The following is a 17,795-nucleotide window of genomic DNA, read 5'->3' on the forward strand; positions in this document are numbered from 1 at the left end:
AGCTTTTTCCCCATAGGAAAAAAGAGGCTGTCTACTACAAGGTAATTTTTCTTTGGTCAAGACACAGACCTTCATTTATTCTAAAATTAAAGGTTTTAGAATAAATTCCCACAGAATTTCAGTGCCAAGAAGACAGCATTTCCAATTGTGCATACACATGGGCCTCTTCAAGAATAAACCACTGTGACATATCATAAAATGCAATAACTACTTACTCCATGAAAAACATCCATAAGTAATTTTCCCACAAAAGAGAGGAAAAGATAATAAACCACAAATGAACAAAAGAAAGCACCACAAGATATTCGTAAGCCATAAACATGGAGGTGATCCAGGGCAGATCGGCTGGAAGCCAGTAGATCTCAAAGCCAGTGGTGCAGTCGCACACCACTTCAACAGTGTGGCTCACCTGCTGGTGGCTCCTGTTCCCTGGAACCTCAGATGCCTGGGTCCCCAGTGGAGTCCAAATCATGCTTGGAGCACTGGGCTGGCAGGGGACACCCAGGGGGTAATGAGACAGGGAGCAGGTGAAAAAGCTGTGGTCTCTAGGCTGCTGTAGCTGTCCCTAGCTGATTGTGGAAAGGGAAGCTCCACATTGCTTTTGCCTTCTCCAGCCAGGGGCTGCTGGGACTATCTGCATGGGGTGCCAGACTCCCATGGTATAAGTATTTCAAGAAAGGAAAAAACAAACAGGAAGAATAAAGATTTCTTTTCACTATCTTCTAATCTTATGTGAAGGGGCCACAAAATGACAGTCGGTTTATTACCCTAGATTTCAAATGGAAATCTGGAGTCAAAATTCTGCATTAGGGTCCTCTATGTATTTAGCAGTATTTCCTCACTGGATATATCAGCATTAGTGAACAGAATTATAAATCAAATAAATACCCTGTCTAACAGCTTGCAGTACTGAGGTTCGACCAATTTATCATTATTCCTGTCTTGTGATTCACTTTTATTCTCATTCCATTATCATTCCCTGGGACTGACCCAATACATCGGGGAAAGAGAAATATCATTTCTGGAACAAACTTTCAGGGAGGTTTTCATAATAAAAATCATGACTTTATGATGATTTTTTTTTTTAGAAATACAAAAGCAGGAACTATCCATACAGCCTGTTCAATGGTAAATTTAAAAAAAATAACTCAAAACTCAACCTAATACTCTTGTAACTACATAACCCTCTATAACAAGCTGTTATGCAGGGAATGTCTCTATCGACTCTTTGGCCCAGTCAACATTTCTGAGAAGAGTCATCTAATCAAAAAGCATTCATGTCCTCAAAGCGTATTTGCTCTAAACACAGATATTCTTATATCAATGTCCCACCGACGCCATCTTCAACATCATCGCATTCTATGTCTCCAGAACACAGGGATGGGTCTTTTCTGTCCGTTCTAGTGGTCCCTTCACTTTCTAGGGAGTACAGACTTCAACCTAAAAATATCAACGGAAGCACATAATAGTGATTTAACTCTGCACCGGTCTGGCCAATAAGTTGAGCCACTCCAAACACATTCACCTCCGCAATTGCAAGGTCACCATGATATACAGAAATATCAATTGCTTCCAGTCATGTAACTTCAAGAATCTGCAATGAGGCCTCAAACTACTTTGGAATTGACTTACATTTCTGAGCTTTATAATAAAATATTTTGACCTTTTGTTATTTCTGGGCCTTGAGATTAAACATACTTCATTTTTTAAGCCTTTTAAATTTGATAGCTGGAAAATTTGCTATACTTTTTTTATAGTAAAACAGAGCCGTTTATGTAATGATGTGACTCCACTTTCCTCAGGGATCCCAGTGGCTTTCTCTTTATTCTGCCTAGGTGCAAGAAATTCTTCAGGGTGCTGAACTTAGACATCTTCATAGCCATGTCTTATGGAATCTCCAGATGTGACAGGGGCTTTTGAAAAATGCTAAATACTGTAGGGCTAGAGACAAAATAGCAAGATATGGCAACTTCACTCATCTGTCTGTGAATTCCTTGTCCCATCACTTTTCTCTGAGGATTCACTGACTTTCTCATCGTTCTGGTGAAAAGCAGAACTGTGTTTTGGATCAGAAATTTCTCCAGCATCATCATAACCATCACTGGGGGCATCTCGGGGCAGTACAGAAGCCTCTGAAATACAGATGGGAATTAATAGTGATGAGAAAAGACCTGACACTAAATAGAAATATTAAGTAAATGTCAGGGGCAGAAGGCTGAGATATCTATAAACAGCCCTGATCTTCTCTCTCCATCAATTACGTGAGTTCAGGCCAGGAAGCCTGCTACAAATGCTCTGCTTAGATCTGGATAAACTAGTCCACTACATTAGCTTTATTCAGTAAGCTTATCTTATTATCTTTTCATAGAAGGATGTCAATATTATTCAATTATATTTTGATAAATCCATGTTGAATCTTGTCCTATTTTCTGCTTCCATCCATATCTTTCACTCTTCTTTCCATCAGTATCTGAACAAAAAGCTCATCTTCCATATACCTCCTGAGATGAGACAGCAGCCACATTCTTCTACATAAAAACTGTTGGTCAAATATTGTCAAATGGCTTTATCCTGTGAGGAGCCACATTGAAAGGTATTACAACAATATGGAAGCCAAGCTATTTGTCAGTTCACAGGATCAAACTAATGCCCTTAGGACACATCTACATGTGCCATTAATGCAACAGAAAAAGCTGTAGAGCTATCTGCTCTTCAGTAAACTACTTCTGAGTGCAGTGTTTACTGTGCATCCAGGACAGTAGCAAGTTGAGTGAGGGAGGAGCAGTTTAGGACAGAGCTGCTCCTGCCTTACTCCACCCCCCCTGCAGCAGGCTTCCAGGCTCTGGCCACAGCTGCTTGGGTGTCAGCCCCAGTCTGGCCGGGGGCAGAAGGGTTAGTCATGGGCTTCAGCAGGCAGCAGCGGTGTGGCCTGGGGTCCAGAGGGCAGTCCCAAACTGGCAGAGGGGAAGTGGACGGTGGGGCAGGTCTGGACAGTGGGTGGCTGCAACAGGGAGTGGAAGAGCTGGCTCTTCCACAAGGCTCCTGCAGCTGCTGGGCCATATGGATAGGCAGCAGGTTGGAGCCTATGCCCCTGCTGACTAGGGTGACCAAGTACAATTTATTAGGCCTGTGCGAGTCAGCAGCGATCTGATCTGGCTTTAGATCCGGCCGCTTCGGATGGCCGTGATCCAGACCGGGTTTCTGCCTCGATCCGGCTGAAGTGGCTTCGAAGCTCAGGCTTAGGCTTAGAGAGTAGTAATCAATGGCTCAATGTCTAGTTGGCAGTCAGTATCAAGTAGAGTGCCCCAGGAGTTGGTCCTAGGGTCAGTTTTGTTCAGTGTCTTCATCAACGACCTGGAAGATGGCATAGAGTGCACCCTCAGCAAGTTTTCAGATGACACCACACTGTGGGGAGTAGTAGATATGATGGAGGGTAAAGCTAGGATTCAGAGTGACCTAGACAAATTGGACGATTGGGCCAAAAGGAATCTCATGAAGTTCAACAAGGACAAGTGCAAACAGTACAGGCTGGGGGGCTGCACCAGCGCACGGTGGGGTCTGACTGACTGGGCAGCAGCTCTGCAGAAGAGAATCTGAGGGTTACAGTGGACAATAAGATGAATATGAGCCAGCAGTGTGCTCTTGTTGCCAAGAAGGCTAATGGCATACTGGGCTGCCTTGGTAAGTGCGTTGACTCTATTGAGCACTGAGATCACATCTGGAGTACTGTGTTCTAGGGGTGTGCGAAACAGGCTGTATTCAATTCAGATTCAGATTCGTTGATTCAGATCACTGTCCCCAACTCGATTTGGCTGAATCCAAATCTGCAGATTTGATGCTGATTTGGAGAATTGGTGATTTGGCCATAGAGACAGTTTTAAAAGTTTTTCTACATATCTTGAGGTACCAGGCACGACTTGAGAATGCTGTGATGCTGGGCAGATGGAGTGTCCCCCAGGAGCGCGGGGGGCCCCCATATGCTCGGTGGAGAACCCAGAAGTGGATTGGAAGTACTTCTGGTCCACTTCTGGATCCACTGCCCCCACACCCCGCACCCCCCTGGCTCAGCAGTTGGCTATGGGGGGACCCTGGATGCCCTCCCAGAGCCAGGAGGCACCAGTCACTGAGCCAGGGAGGTGCGGGGGGAAGGGGTGGGGGGCTCTGTGCTTTTTGCCGGACCTGGAAGTGGATCAGAACTGCTTCTGCTCCACTTCTGGGTCTACTGCCAAGCACACGGGGGGACCCCGCCCCCACCCATGCTCCTGTGGGAGACTCCATCCACCCCAGCATCGCAGCATTCATGAGCCACCTGCTACCTAGAGGTATGTAGAAAAAAACATTTAAAGCTGTGTCTATGTCCGAATCTTTCCAAATCTCTCCAAATCAATTTGGAGGGTTCCAATTTGATTCAGACAGATTAAAGGGTTTCCTGATTCAATTTGGATTCAGAGATTTAGCCACCAAAACGGGCCGAATCTCTTCTTAATTGAATCAAGGACTGAAGCTTTGCACAGTCCTACTGTTTTCAGTTTTGGGCTCCCCACTACAGAAAGGATATGGACAAATTGAAGAGAGTCCAGCAGAGGGTGACAAAAATTGTGAGGGGGTGGGGGACAAGACTTATGAGGAAAAACTGAGGGAACTGGGCTTATTTAGTCTAGATATAGGAGACTGATAGGGAACTTAATAGCAACTTTCAACTGCCCGAAGTGGCGTTTGAAAGAAGATGGAGCTAGACTGTTCTCAGTGATGGCAGATGACAGCACAAGAAGCAATCATCTTAAATTGCAGCAAGAGAAATTTAGCTTAGATATAAGGAAGACTTTTCTCACTAGGAGGGCAGTAAAACACTGGAACAGGTTACCCAGAGAAAAGGTAGACGCTCCATCCTTGGAGGTTTTCAAAACCCGCCTAGACAAAGCTTTGGATGGGATGATCTAGTTGTAGATGGTCCTGCTTTGAGAAGTGGGTTGGACTAGACCTCCTGAGGTCCCTTGCAAGCCTAATGTACCATGATTCTATGATTTTAAAAGAGTTTGGATGCCTACAAGTGCCTCAGTCATGCTAATACAATTAATTCTAAGTACCTATACATTTTGGTATTTGATTTCAGGTTTTTTATCATGGAAAATCAGAGCTCACCCTTCCCCCTGCACTCACCAGGACACAGGTCCAGGCCCCTCACTCCCCACCCACAGCCCCTAGTCTAAGGTTGCCATACATTCAGATTTTCCCAGACATAACCTCTTTTTTGGCCCCCTGTACTGTGTCCAGGCAGATTTTTTAAATGCAGGCAAAATGTCCGGGATTTCCTCCCTTGGTCTGTTTTCCAGATGGCCACCACTAGAGAGAACTACAGTTTCCAGAATACTTAGCACACATGCATGCACCATCAGGACCTGAGTTCTCAATGAAGATCTGAGTTTTCAGTTTATTGCAGAAAAACAAAGAAAACATGATCCCATTTCAGCAAATGGGGGCTGGGGCAGGGTACAGGAGTCACTGTGTTTCTCTGCACACACACACAGATGCAGACAGCCTGGCAGAGTGTGGAACCTGTCTTGGCTGAGCACGTGGATACAGGTAAGCTGGAAGGTGCAAGGGTTGTGGGGGGGGGGGGTTGTGGTGGGGTGCTGGGGCTGCAGCAGGACATGGAGCCTTGAAGGAGGGGGAAGTGGGGAGCTATGCAGATGGTTGGGAGATGCTGCCCAGGGTGGAAGGTGCACAGGCCTCTCCTCCCCCACCCTCCAGGCCATGCAGTGGTTGGACTTGCTCCACCACCACCCACAGGAGCTGGAGATGCTGATGCAGTCACTGCACCAACTCAGCCAGGATGGGACAGGGGCAGCTGTAGGGAGGGGCACCAGCAGAGCACAGAGGGGAGTAGGGAATATGGATTGGGACTGAGGGGATCTGGCAGGGCTTTGAGGGAACAGGGGGCTGTGGGTGGCAGATGAGGGGCACTCCCCTCTCCCTCAGACAGGTGTCCACTTTTTTGGAACTGGAAATATGGTAACCCTACCCTGGTCCTTTTGGTGCACCTCACTCCCCACTTACAGTCTTCCCACCCCTGCTGGTACCCCTCACGTCCCACAGTCTTCCGCCCCAGCTGGGTCCCCCAGCTGCCAGGGCTATGGGGCCAGAAACCCAGATCCACAGCTCTCTGCCCCCCACAGCAGGACCTGAGCCCTGGCTGCCACCTGCAGGAGGTAGTGGCTGCTGCAGCAGAGCAGAACCCAGCTCCCACTCCCCCATGGGCAGCATGGTTGGAGCAAAGCCCAAGGTGCAGGGGGAGGTGGTGGTGCAGACTGCTTACTGTGGGCGTAGGGCTCCCTGCCCTGCTGCCCTCTGCTGAGGGCCTCCATTTCAGAGCAGGCAGGACCAGGTGCAGCAGGACAGAGAGGGGCCAGGTGGGGAAGGTCTGTACTGCTCCAGCAAGCCCTGTCCTGTCCTGGCAAAGTGCCCCCTACCCTCCCAGCAGCAGCAGGAGGTATAACTACAGACTACCAGCCCTGCTGCTGCCAGGCCAGCAGGGAGTGCTTTGCCAGGGCAGTCTGTGGCCTGCAGCAGTGTCATGGAGCTTCTCTGCCCAGCCCCACAGTGCCATGCCAGATCTCACTCTGTCTGCCATGGAGGCCCCAGGGGGAAGGCAGCAGGGCAGAGAGCCCAGTTCAAAAGTGGGCAGCCCCCACTCGCCCATCCTCCATGCACAGATCTGGGGGCATATGCCCCCATTCTTTCTGGGAGTATGTGCAGTGGTGGGGAACCAGCTGCACCTCTGGCCCCGCCCCCCAGCCAAACTGTCTGCAGCCCTGTCATGCTCCCCACCCGGGCCCTGCAGCCATGCATTCTGGCCCTGGCTCCCAAGCCCCATGCACCACCTGATCTGGGAAACAGCATCAGCCCCAACCCTGCCCAACTTCTTCCCTATGGGGGCCTCAATCTCCCCTCCCCCCTGCCAGACTTACTTGTAGGGATCTGTTCTCCAGGCTGCCTGGCAGCCGTGTGTGTGTGTGTGTGTGTGTGTGTGCACATGCACATGGTACCCCCTTCCTGACTGTCCTTTTCCCACTCCCACTAGCTTCTTGCAGGCTGAAACTTTGCCAGCTTACAGAGAGTTCTTTGCAAAAGTGCACAATCCATTTGTTTCCCTGTTAAAATGAAAAATCTGTGTTTTCCCAATTCAGAGGGAAAATATGTGGGGGGGGGGGGTCCATTTTCCCATGGGAAACAGAAAACCCAGGGCCCCGCTAATACCACTGTACATGTAGACATGAGACATCCACTGCAGAGCTAGTTAGGCCACTCCAGAGTCAACATCTCACATAGATAGGTCCTTACATAAATAACAAGTATCATGAGAGTAGCAATAAAATTGTGAAAACTGGCAAACTATTTGCTTACCACCTTCCTGTGAATCCTGGCTTCTCACACTTTTGTTGGGGATCCAAGTGGTTTCTTCTTTATTCTGCCTAGATGCAAGAACTTCTTGAAGGTCATGAACTTCTTTGGCATCATCATAATCATTTCCTGTGGAATCTCCAGATGTAATAGGAAAATCTGAAATATATATGGTAATTAATGGTAATAAAGAGTGACCTTACACTGAAAACAAAAATAAATATATACCTGGGACAAAACACTTAGGTGCACACATTGCCAAATAGTTAAGAGGTACTAAAATCCCTTCCTACTAATCTCTGTGTCAGTAGAATTTCTTATATTTATCATGTGTATTTGAAGAGATGAACTTTCTGTTAGACACTGCAAAGCGATGATAATGGAAACCCATCTCAATGATGTGGGAGGGTAAGGGAGGACAGAGATTGATAAACTGAATCTACCAATTCTATCAATTGATCAATTGATACATGGATGTAATCTATTTATAAGTTAATTGCTTTTTTTAGTCTTACTTTTTGTTTCCTTTTAAAATGATGAAAAATACATTTTTTTCTTCAGTACTAATGAGAGTAGCAGCTGTATTTAATATCCTCTTTGAAATGTTGACTAAAACAATGGCTGTTACATTTTAACTAGTCCATAGTTAGTAGCTTTAGTAATACTGCTCCTACCTTGTAAATTACATTTTTGAAATGCCAAACATATACCTAATCCTATTTTCTTATGTCGACGTGACCTGGGGAATCTCTGAGACACATCTCTGTAAGTGGGGAACATACTACCTGTTGGCCTTGACTGATGCAAGACAATGGGCAACATGTATTTTACCCATTGAAGCAGATCAGCTGTGGCAGGGGATCCAGCCCCACCGGGCGGTCCCCCTTTCTTTGGGCAGCTCCGTTGTGGCAGCTGCCCCAGCCACACAGGCTGATCCACTTCACTTGGTGAAGCCTGTTTATACCCTTTAGTCTCTGAATTCTGCCATGCAACTAAATCAGTGCCACACTCTGTAACAGAAAGGATGATGATGGATGAAACATCAAGAGAAAGTGAAACTACACAGCAGATCACTGTAGGAAAGGGAAGGGGATAGTGAATAATCCTTATTCCAATGTTCCAAAGCCATTTTCAAATTATCTGGCCCTAGAAACAGATGCTTTCTTGTCCCATACTTATACTCTGAAACTGCAGCATGGGCAATGTGACAGAAATTGTCCCTGGAGCTGGGACTAGCAAAGTTTGGTTAATAAGCAAGGTGGGGCATTCATTAACATTGAGAGAAGTCCAGTTACTTACAGATCTCATCACAGAACCAGTGTTTATGGCATTTCTTCCCTCTGAGGGTTGAAAACTACAGGGAATTAGGTCTAGTTCAAGATCTCAGGATGGGAAATGAATTAGATAGTGACTCTGTGTTAGGAATACAATGCACAGACCTGAATGAACAGAGAATTCCTGCTTCTCCTTCACTGGGCTGTAGTTAATCTCTTCATACAGAGCCTCAGAAAAGGGCTTCATGAATGTTATGGATCCTGAAAGAAAAGAGTATGTGGTTATTAGAACAGGAGATGGGAAATGTTATTAAACCCTTCTGCCTCAGGTCAGAGAGGGACTATTGGCAGTTTTGCTTCTTTTTCAGCCCAGAAAATATCCCAGTCTAAAAAACTAACGTGTCCCCTTTAAAAACTTCTTTTTGAGATGTTTCCTTTAGTTGTTCCACCATCACAACATCTCTTCTCTTAAAAAATCTGTTTTTCCTTTCATTTAATTATTCCACATTATTGCCCATATAGCAGCTTCAATAATTCCTCTCCCAACATGAAGTTTGTATTCCAGGAGCAGCAACACTGGTGAGAGGGCAGCAGGACAGGCCCTACAAGGCGAGACTGAGGGACCTGGACCTGTTCAGCCTCAGCAAGAGGAGGCTGAGGGGGGACCTGGTGGCTGCCTACAAACTCATCAGGGAAGATCAACAGCAAATAGGTAGAGCCCTTTTCTCCCCAGCACCACCTGGGGTGACAAGGAACAATGGCCATAAGCTGATGGAGAATAGGTTGAGGTTAGAGATCAGAAGGCAATATTTTACAGTTAGGGTGGACAGAATCTGGAACCAACTTCTCAGGGAAGTGGTCCTCGCCCCTACCTTGGGCAAATTCAAGAGGAGGTTGGATGATCACCTGTCTGGGGTCTTGTGAACCCAGCATTCATTCCTGCCTGCGGCAGGGGGTCAGGCTAGATGATCTGTTCAGGTCCCTCCTGACCCTAGCTACTATGAAACTATGAAACACATTTCTGTACTGTCCAAAGTTGTTGTAGCTAAAGATGCACTTGTCTGTAGGACTGAATCCTACAGGTGACACTAGTGAGTATAATGCACTATCCACTATTGCCTAGAACTGTTCTTCACACACCTATGATCTCACACATTTCATCAGGATTTCCAATTGTTCGAAGTCATTGGTGCTCACATTTTGGTTCCATAGTCCGGATGAATGGCACAAGGCCTGTTTGCAGGCTGAATCAGGCCCTGTGCCAGCCCTGTATACCAGGACCTGGCCCTGGGGCTCTGTGCTGCCTCCACCAAGTGAAAGCGTGATCCTAGCAGGGTGTAGACACTGTAGTGCTTTGTGCCACACTGCCCAACTGGAGTCAGGCTCCGGAGTTCCATACTGCCCCCATTTGAGCCTCCATGCACTGGGACTGGGCCTTGTGCTGCCCTGTATGCCTGTTCTAGTGCTCAGGGCCACAGTCCATAGGGCTTCCCACAGGGTCCATAGGGAGCCCCACAGGTCAGATTACACAGCACTGCAGGTTCTATCTGGCCCAGAGGCTGGGGGTTCAGCACCCCTGTCTAGGTGCTTTTGCACTATTTCCCTCTTCATTTTGACACCCTACAACTTTCCCTATGACCTCAGAGAGGTATTTCTGCACCATTTAGACCCAGCAAGACACACCTCTCTGCTGTGCTCTGGCATTTTGCACCTGCCCAGCCAGAATGACAAGGACCAAGCAGAGAAGGACCCCCAGAAAAATGCAGATGACAATGGGCACCATGTCTCCCCCACTGTGTGTTGGAGGTGGATCTGAAAAGAAACAAACATATGAGCAGTAGGCACTATTCTCTGAAAGACATGTGAATTCCAGGGAACATCCCCAGTCACTAATTGTACTCTATATGGCCAAAACATCAAATACTGAGAGAGAGGAGATACTGACATGCTACAGTGGGAGTCAACAGCACGTCAGCTAAAAGCCACTGGGTAGGAATGGCTGCATGCCCTGCAGGACCCACCCCAGGTGCCATTCCCTCATAGATGTCATCCTTCTCTCAGAGTAGAGGTTACAGCTCACCTCCCAAGAAAATTCAGCACTTAATTGGAAGCGGGTTCTTTACCTGTTCCCTTAGGTGAAGATGTCATTCCTATCACATCTATAAAGGGAAATAGAAGAAGAGTTGGAGACTGAAAGAAGGAAGAGGTAAAGCATTATTTACCAAAGGGATGGTTCCCCTGTGTAGTTGCAGATGGAAATGGCACATTACATATATGTTCTCCCTTCACGTGGTGCAAGGGCAGTTCGGGGCCAACTGAGGGAAGATGTCCATCTGTACTTTGGGAGCAGTGTGGACAATAGTAATAAACTACAACACCAGAGCCTCAGATGAGAGCAGGGGCTCCATAAGCTGACACATGAGCACATCTGGGCCCTCCAAGGTTCCAGCCCTCACCATCTATTCCCATAGCCAGGGAACGGGGGCCTGAAATATGGCCAGGCAGGGAGATCCAACACCTTCCCACAGAAAAGATGCATACTTTATCAAAAACCTGCCATTCACTGTTGCTGATCTGAAGGGGCTGCCAGATCCTACTGAAAAATGGTTTGAATAGTGAGCCCAGTGAAAACAAATAGACTAGCTTTATTCATTATTGGCCAGGTGATGAGGCTGCCTCACAGAGGGGTAGGTGGACAGAAAACAGATACCAAGTTTTCCACCACTATTCATCTTACGTACAAATATGCATACATTGTTAGTCTAATCATTAGCTAACACATTTAGTTATATAGATGCATTGAAAAGGCAAAAAGGAACCTTTCAGGACCAAGGATCAGTGAACAGGTCATTTTCCAGGCAAGTTTGCTAGGGGAGGTTTAATTGGATAGAGGGGCAGGAATAGAGAGGTGGCAGATTAAGAGCCCCAGAGGAATGGCTGGAGGACATCACAATGCCAGAGCCATTACCATAGTTTCATAGTAGCTAGGGTCAGGAGGAACCTGAACAGATCATCTAGCCTGACCCCCTGCCACCGGCAGGAATGAATGCTGGGGTCCAAAGACCCCCGACACGGGGTCATCCAACCTCCTCTTGAATTTGCCCAAGGTAGGGGCGAGGACCACTTCCCTGGGAAGCTGGTTCCAGATTTTAGCCACCCTAACTGTAAAATATTGCCTTCTGATCTCTAACCTAAACCTATTCTCCATCAGCTTATTACCATTGTTCCTTGTCACCCCAGGTGGTGCTGGGGAGAAAAGAGCCCCCTCAGCCTCCTCTTGCTGAGACTGAACAGGTTCAGGTCCCTCAGTCTCTCCTTGTAGGGCCTGTCCTGCTGCCCTCTCACTAAGTGGGTAGCCCTCCTTTGAACCCTCTCCAGGCTGGCCATATCCCTTTTGAAGTGTGGTGCCCAGTACTGGACACAGTACTCCAAATGAGGCCTGACCAAATTCACATAGAGGGCGAGTATCACCTCTCTGGACTGGCTTGAGATGCACCTTTGGATGCATGACAAGGTATGGCTGGCCTTGCTGGCTGTGGTCTGGCATTAATGACTCCAAGATCCCTTTCCGCCTCTGTGCTTTCAAGAAGGGAACTCCCCAGACTGTATGTATGCTGTGGATTCCTTCTCCCAAGGTGCAACACCCTGCATTTGTCTACGTTGAACCCCATCCTATTCTCATCTGCCCACTGTTGTAGTCTGTCTAAATCTATTTACCACTGCCAGCTCTTCCTTTGTTTGTACCTGTGAGGTGTCTGTTCAAACAGGACCATTCACCAGTGAGCCTTCCACCCAAGTCCTGGTTTGGCAATGTGGAGACTGTGGCTTGCATGTTCCTTCCAGTGACAACCAGGTGGGGGAGTGCCTGCAATGTGACTGGTACCTCCTGCTGGTGTCTCTCAGGGAGCAGGCAAGAGCGCTACAGGAGGAGGAGGCAAGGCTCTGAAACAAACGCCGCCTTGAGGACTTCATTGATTCAAAGCTTGTGACTTCTGGCAGCAAGCAGAAATCTTCATCTCCATCTGCAGCGATTTGCCTGAAGAACAGATATGGAGCCCTAGCAACAGAGGAGGAGGAGGAGCATGTTCCAATGGTGGAGAAGTGCAGGCTATGCATCCCCAAGGTTGGGAGGATTGAGACCACTGCCACCAAAAGGAAGAAATGGGTGGTGGTGGTTGAAGACTCCAGTTTGTGGGGCATGGAAGCATTCATCTGCTGACCTGACCTGTTGTGTCAGGAGGTTTGCTGCTTGTCTGAAGCCCAGATTCAAAATGTCATGGAGCGATTACTGAGATTCATATGGCCCTCTGACTACTCACCCATGGTGTTCATCCATGTGGGCACAAATGATACTGCCAGGGGTGACCCTGAGCAGATCAAAAGTGAATACAGGGCTCTGAGTCCAAGGGTGAAAGGCACAGGGGCTCAGATGGTGTTATCATCAATCCTTCCAGTCAAGGGGAATGCCCCAGGCAGGATTGGATGTATCCTGCAGATCAACGCATGACTGCACAGATGGTGTTTCCAACAGGGCTTTGGCTTCTCTGAGCATAGGATGTTGTTTCAAGAAGAAGGATTGCTAGGAAGAAACAGGATCCACCTAATGAAAAAAGGGAAGAACCATCTTCACAGACAGGCCCACTAACCTACTGAGGAGGGCCTTAAACTAGGTTTGCCATGGGATGGAGACCAAAGCCCTGAGGTAAGTGGTGGAATGGGGGACCTGGAAGAAGCATAAGCAGGAGGAGGAAACAGGGAACACATTCTTATTCTTCCTGAGAAAATAGGCCAATCGGCTAATTACCTCAAATGACTGTACATGAATGCATGGAGCCTGGGAAACAAGCAGGAACAATTGGAAGATCTTGAACAGTCCCTGAACTATAATGTGACTGGAATAACAAAGACTTGGTGGGATAGTTTGCATGAATGAAGCATTGTCATGAATAGGAACAAATTATTCAGGAAAGACAGGCAGGAGAGAAGAAGAGGAGGAGGAGCTGTGCTTTATGTAAAAGAACTGAATGATAGCTCAGAGCTCCAGTATGAAACTGGACATATGCCTGTTGAAAGTCTGTGGGTTGGAGTTAGAGGGGAGAGCAAGAAGGGTGACATCGTGGTGATGGTCTTCCATAGACCACCAGACCAGGAGGATGAGGTGAACAAGGATTTCTTCAAACAGCTAGTGGAAGTTTCCAGATCACAGGCCCTGGTTCTCATGGGGACTTCAATCATCCTGACATCTGCTGAGAGGGCAATACAGCCGTGTGCAGGAAATTCAAGAAGTTTCTGGAAAATGTTGGGGATAACTTCCTGGTACAAGTGTCAGAGAGGTCATCTAGGGGCCATGCTTTTCTTGACCTGCTACTTACAAAAAAGGGAAGAATTGGTGGGGAACATAGAGGTGGATGGCAAGTTGGGCAGCAGTGACCAAAACTGTGGGGAGAAGTGGACACGCCAGAGGGCAGGGAACGGCTGCAAGCAGACCTGGATAGGTTGGACAAGTGGGCAGAAAACAACAGAATGCAGTTCAACAAGGAGAAATGCAAAGTGCTGCACCTAGGGAGGAAAAATGTCCAGCATACATATATCCCTACAGAACTAAACAAATGACCAGATGCATTATGGGCACTTTTTTTTCTCATCCTCAGAATCAAAAAGAAATAGTGCTGGGAGTATGATATTAGACAACATGGACCAATGGTGTGATGCTGTCAGCCAACTTTTATGTCATTTGTCACATGATAACATTAACTGCATACAGATTTATTATCCAATTCCTGGTAATGCATCCAGATCCAGATTCAGTATGAATGAGAACAAAATTAATAGATTTGGCTTGATTATGAAATGGCATTCTGCGACCAGCGCACTAACTACCACAAGCTAGCAGAGAGCAGATTTAGACTGGACATTAGGAAGAACTTCTTCACAGTTAGAGTGGCCAAAGTCTGGAACGGGCTCCCAAGGGAGGTGGTGCTCTCCCCTACCCTGGGGGTCTTCAAGAGGAGGTTGGATATGCATCTAGCTGGGGTCATCTAGACCCAGAACTCTTTCCTGCCTATGCAGGGGGTCGGACTCGATGATCTATTGAGGTCCCTTCCGACCCTAACATCTATGAATCTATGACCACGAGATTATTCAGTTCTGGATCATGAAAGGAAGGAGAGCAGCAAAGTAAGGACCCTGCACTTCAGAAAAGCAGACTTTGGCTCACTCAGGGAACTGATGGGCATGATCACCTGGGAGGCCAGTCTGAAGGAGAAAGAAGTCCAGGAAAGTTGGTTGTATTTTAAAGAAACCTTACTGAGGGCACAGGAACAAACCACCCTGATCTGCAGGAAGATGAGCAAATATGGCAGAAGATCAGGTTGACTTAGCATGGAAATGTTCAGTGAGCTCAAGCACAAAAAGAAAGCTTAAAAGAAGTGGAAGCTTGGACAAATGATTAAGGAGTAGTATAAAAGTATAGTTTGGGCATGCTGGGATGAATTGAGGAAGGCCAAAGCACAGTCGGAGTTGCAACTATCAAGGGATGGGAAAGGTAACAAAAAGGGTTTCTATAAGTATTGTCAGCAACAAGAAGAAGATCAGGGAAAGTGTGGGTCCTTTACTGAATGAAGGAGGCAACCTGCTGAGAGATAATGAAGCAAAGGCTGAAGTACTCAATGACTTCTCACCTCAGTCTTTACAGGCAAAATTAGCTCCCAGACAACTGCACCTGGAAACACAGTTTGGTGAGGAAGTGAGCAGCTCTTAGTGGCAAAAGAACAGGTTAGGAACTATTTAGAAAAGCTGGACATATACAAGTCCATGGGACTGGACAGGAGGCAACCGAAGGCCCTGAGGGAGTTGGCTGATGTGATTGCAGCATTGCTTTCTGTTATATTTGAAAACTCATGATAATTGAGAGATGTCCTGGGTGATTGGAATAGGGAAAATGTAGTGCCCATCTTTAAGAAAGGGAAGAAGGAGGATCCAGGGAACTACAGACCAGTCAGCCTCACCTCAGTCTCCAGAAAAATCATAAAGCAGGTCCTCAAGAAATCCATTTCTGAGCACTTGGATGTGAAAGTGATTAGGAACAGCCAGCATGGATTCAACAGGGTCAAGTCATGCCTGATCAACCTGATTACCTTCTATGATGAGATGACTGGATTTGTGTATGTGAGGAGAACAGTGGATATGATATAGCATGACTTAAGCAATACTTTTGATACGGTCTCCCACAGCATTCTCACAAGCAAGCTAAAGAAGTGCAGGTTGGATGAATGAACTGTAAAGTGGGTAGAAAACTGGCTGGATCATTGGGGGCTCAATGAGTAGCAATCAGGGGCTCACTGTCTAGTTGGCAGCTGGCATTAAATAGAGTGCCTCAGGGGTCAGTCAAAGGGCTGGTTTTCTTCAATGTCTTCATCAACAGTCTGGAAGATGCAATTAAGTGTAGCCACAGCAAGGTTGAAGATGGCACGTAGCTGTGGGGAATTGTAGATATGCTGGATGGTGGGGCTAAGATTCAGAGAACCATAGATAAAATGGAGGATTGGACCAAAAGAAATCTCATGAGGTTCAATAAGGACACGTGAAAAGTCCTGCACTGAGGACAGAACAATCCCAGGCACCAGTAGAGACTGGGGACTGACTGGCTAAGCAACAGCTCTGCAGGAAAAGACCTGGGAGTGACAGTGAACAATAAGCTTAATATGACCCAACAGTGTGCTGTTGTTGCCATGAAGGCTAAAAGCATGCTGGGCTGAATTTGCAGGAGCCTTGCCAGCAAATTGAGGGAAGTAATTATTAACCTCTATTCAGCACTGGTGAGGCTACATCTGGAGTCCTGTGTTCAGGTTTGGGCCCCCCACTATAGAAAGGATGTAGACAAATTGGAGACAGCCCAGTGGAGGGCAACAAAAATGGTTAGAGGGCTGGGGCACATGATTTATGAGGAGAGGCTGAGGGAACTAGGCTTATTTAGTCTGCAGAAGAGATGACTATGGGGGGATTGAATAGCAGCCTTCAAATACATGAAGGGTGGATCCAAAGAGGATGGACCTAGACTGTTCTCAGTGGTGGCAAATGACAGAAAAAGGATCAATGGTCTCAAGTTAGAGCAAGAGAAGTTTAGGTTACCTTAGGAAAAAACTTTCTCACTAGGAGGGTACTAAAGCACTGAAACATGTTACCCTAAGATGCTGTGTACTCTCCACCCTTGGAGGTTTTTCAGACCGGGCTAGACAGAACCTTGTCTGGGATGATCTAGTTGGGGATGGTCCTATTTTGAGCAGGGGGTTGAACTAGATGACTTCCTGAGTTCCCTTCCAACCCTAATTTTCTATGATTAGGTGACATAGGCCACCTAAATTACCTTTGTTCTGTAAATTTTAGTGTACTATTATTTTGTTTGTTATTATTCCCCAATCCCAGATAATCACAATTCCAAGCCTTCCTAATCCTTCCCAACCATATATGGAGCCTCCTTAGGTAGTTCTAGCAGTTGCCTGTTCTCTGCAGATACAGCCCACCATCAAGCAATCATTCTCAGGGTAAAAAAAACCCTGTCATCTTTGTGCTGCTATCCAAATATTTATGGTGGCCTAAAGTGAAAGCAAATAGGTGTCCATACCCTCTGTCGCACCACAAATCCTCAAGTTTATGGCTGCAACAGAAGGTAGCAATAAATTGGGTGGCTTTATACTAGCCCCCATATGTTTGGTTATGGCAAAAAGGTACAAGCAGCGTAAAACTGCTGGCACGCTCCAGCCTCCCTGAGGTAGCGACTCCACAGGCTTGAGGGGCCTGAACCTGCACAGCCCAGGAATTCCTGGGCAGAACTGGCCCCATCAAGCCTTAGAAATGCCGGCCTCGCTTTCCCAGCTTACCCAGATGCATCCCCCCAGGGGTGCCACTGAATAACTCGGGAAAGTCATGTCTTCAGGGTGCCTGTCTGCAAGCAAGCACTCCTCACTTGCAAACACCCATCCTGTCCAGCATGCAGGGAAATTCCTCTGCAGGAGATTTCTGCACATGCCCTGCAAGCATGGAAGTGGGGAGAGAGCTCCCTGGAGAGATCCCCCTCTGTTTGCAGCTAACCCAGCAATCCTATTCCTGGCAGCGGTGTGG

General features: G+C 47.1%; 1 protein-coding gene across 1 annotated transcript; it reads right to left on the bottom strand.

The window, feature by feature from the left end:
- Positions 1–1,315: 1,315 nt before the first annotated feature.
- On the bottom strand, positions 1,316–10,823 carry LOC112552030 (antigen WC1.1-like). The gene is made up of 5 exons (XM_025216360.1): positions 10,799–10,823; positions 10,359–10,487; positions 8,841–8,936; positions 1,976–2,132; positions 1,316–1,433 (listed from the first exon to the last, which is right to left on the bottom strand). The coding sequence occupies exons 1-5, from the start codon at positions 10,821–10,823 to the stop codon at positions 1,316–1,318; spliced, it is 525 nt and encodes a 174-aa protein (XP_025072145.1).
- Between the last annotated feature and the right edge of the window lie 6,972 nt (positions 10,824–17,795).

This window comes from Alligator sinensis, unplaced genomic scaffold, assembly GCF_000455745.1.
Source record: "Alligator sinensis unplaced genomic scaffold, ASM45574v1 scaffold537_1, whole genome shotgun sequence".
In the NCBI taxonomy this organism is placed as follows: Eukaryota; Metazoa; Chordata; order Crocodylia; family Alligatoridae; genus Alligator; species Alligator sinensis.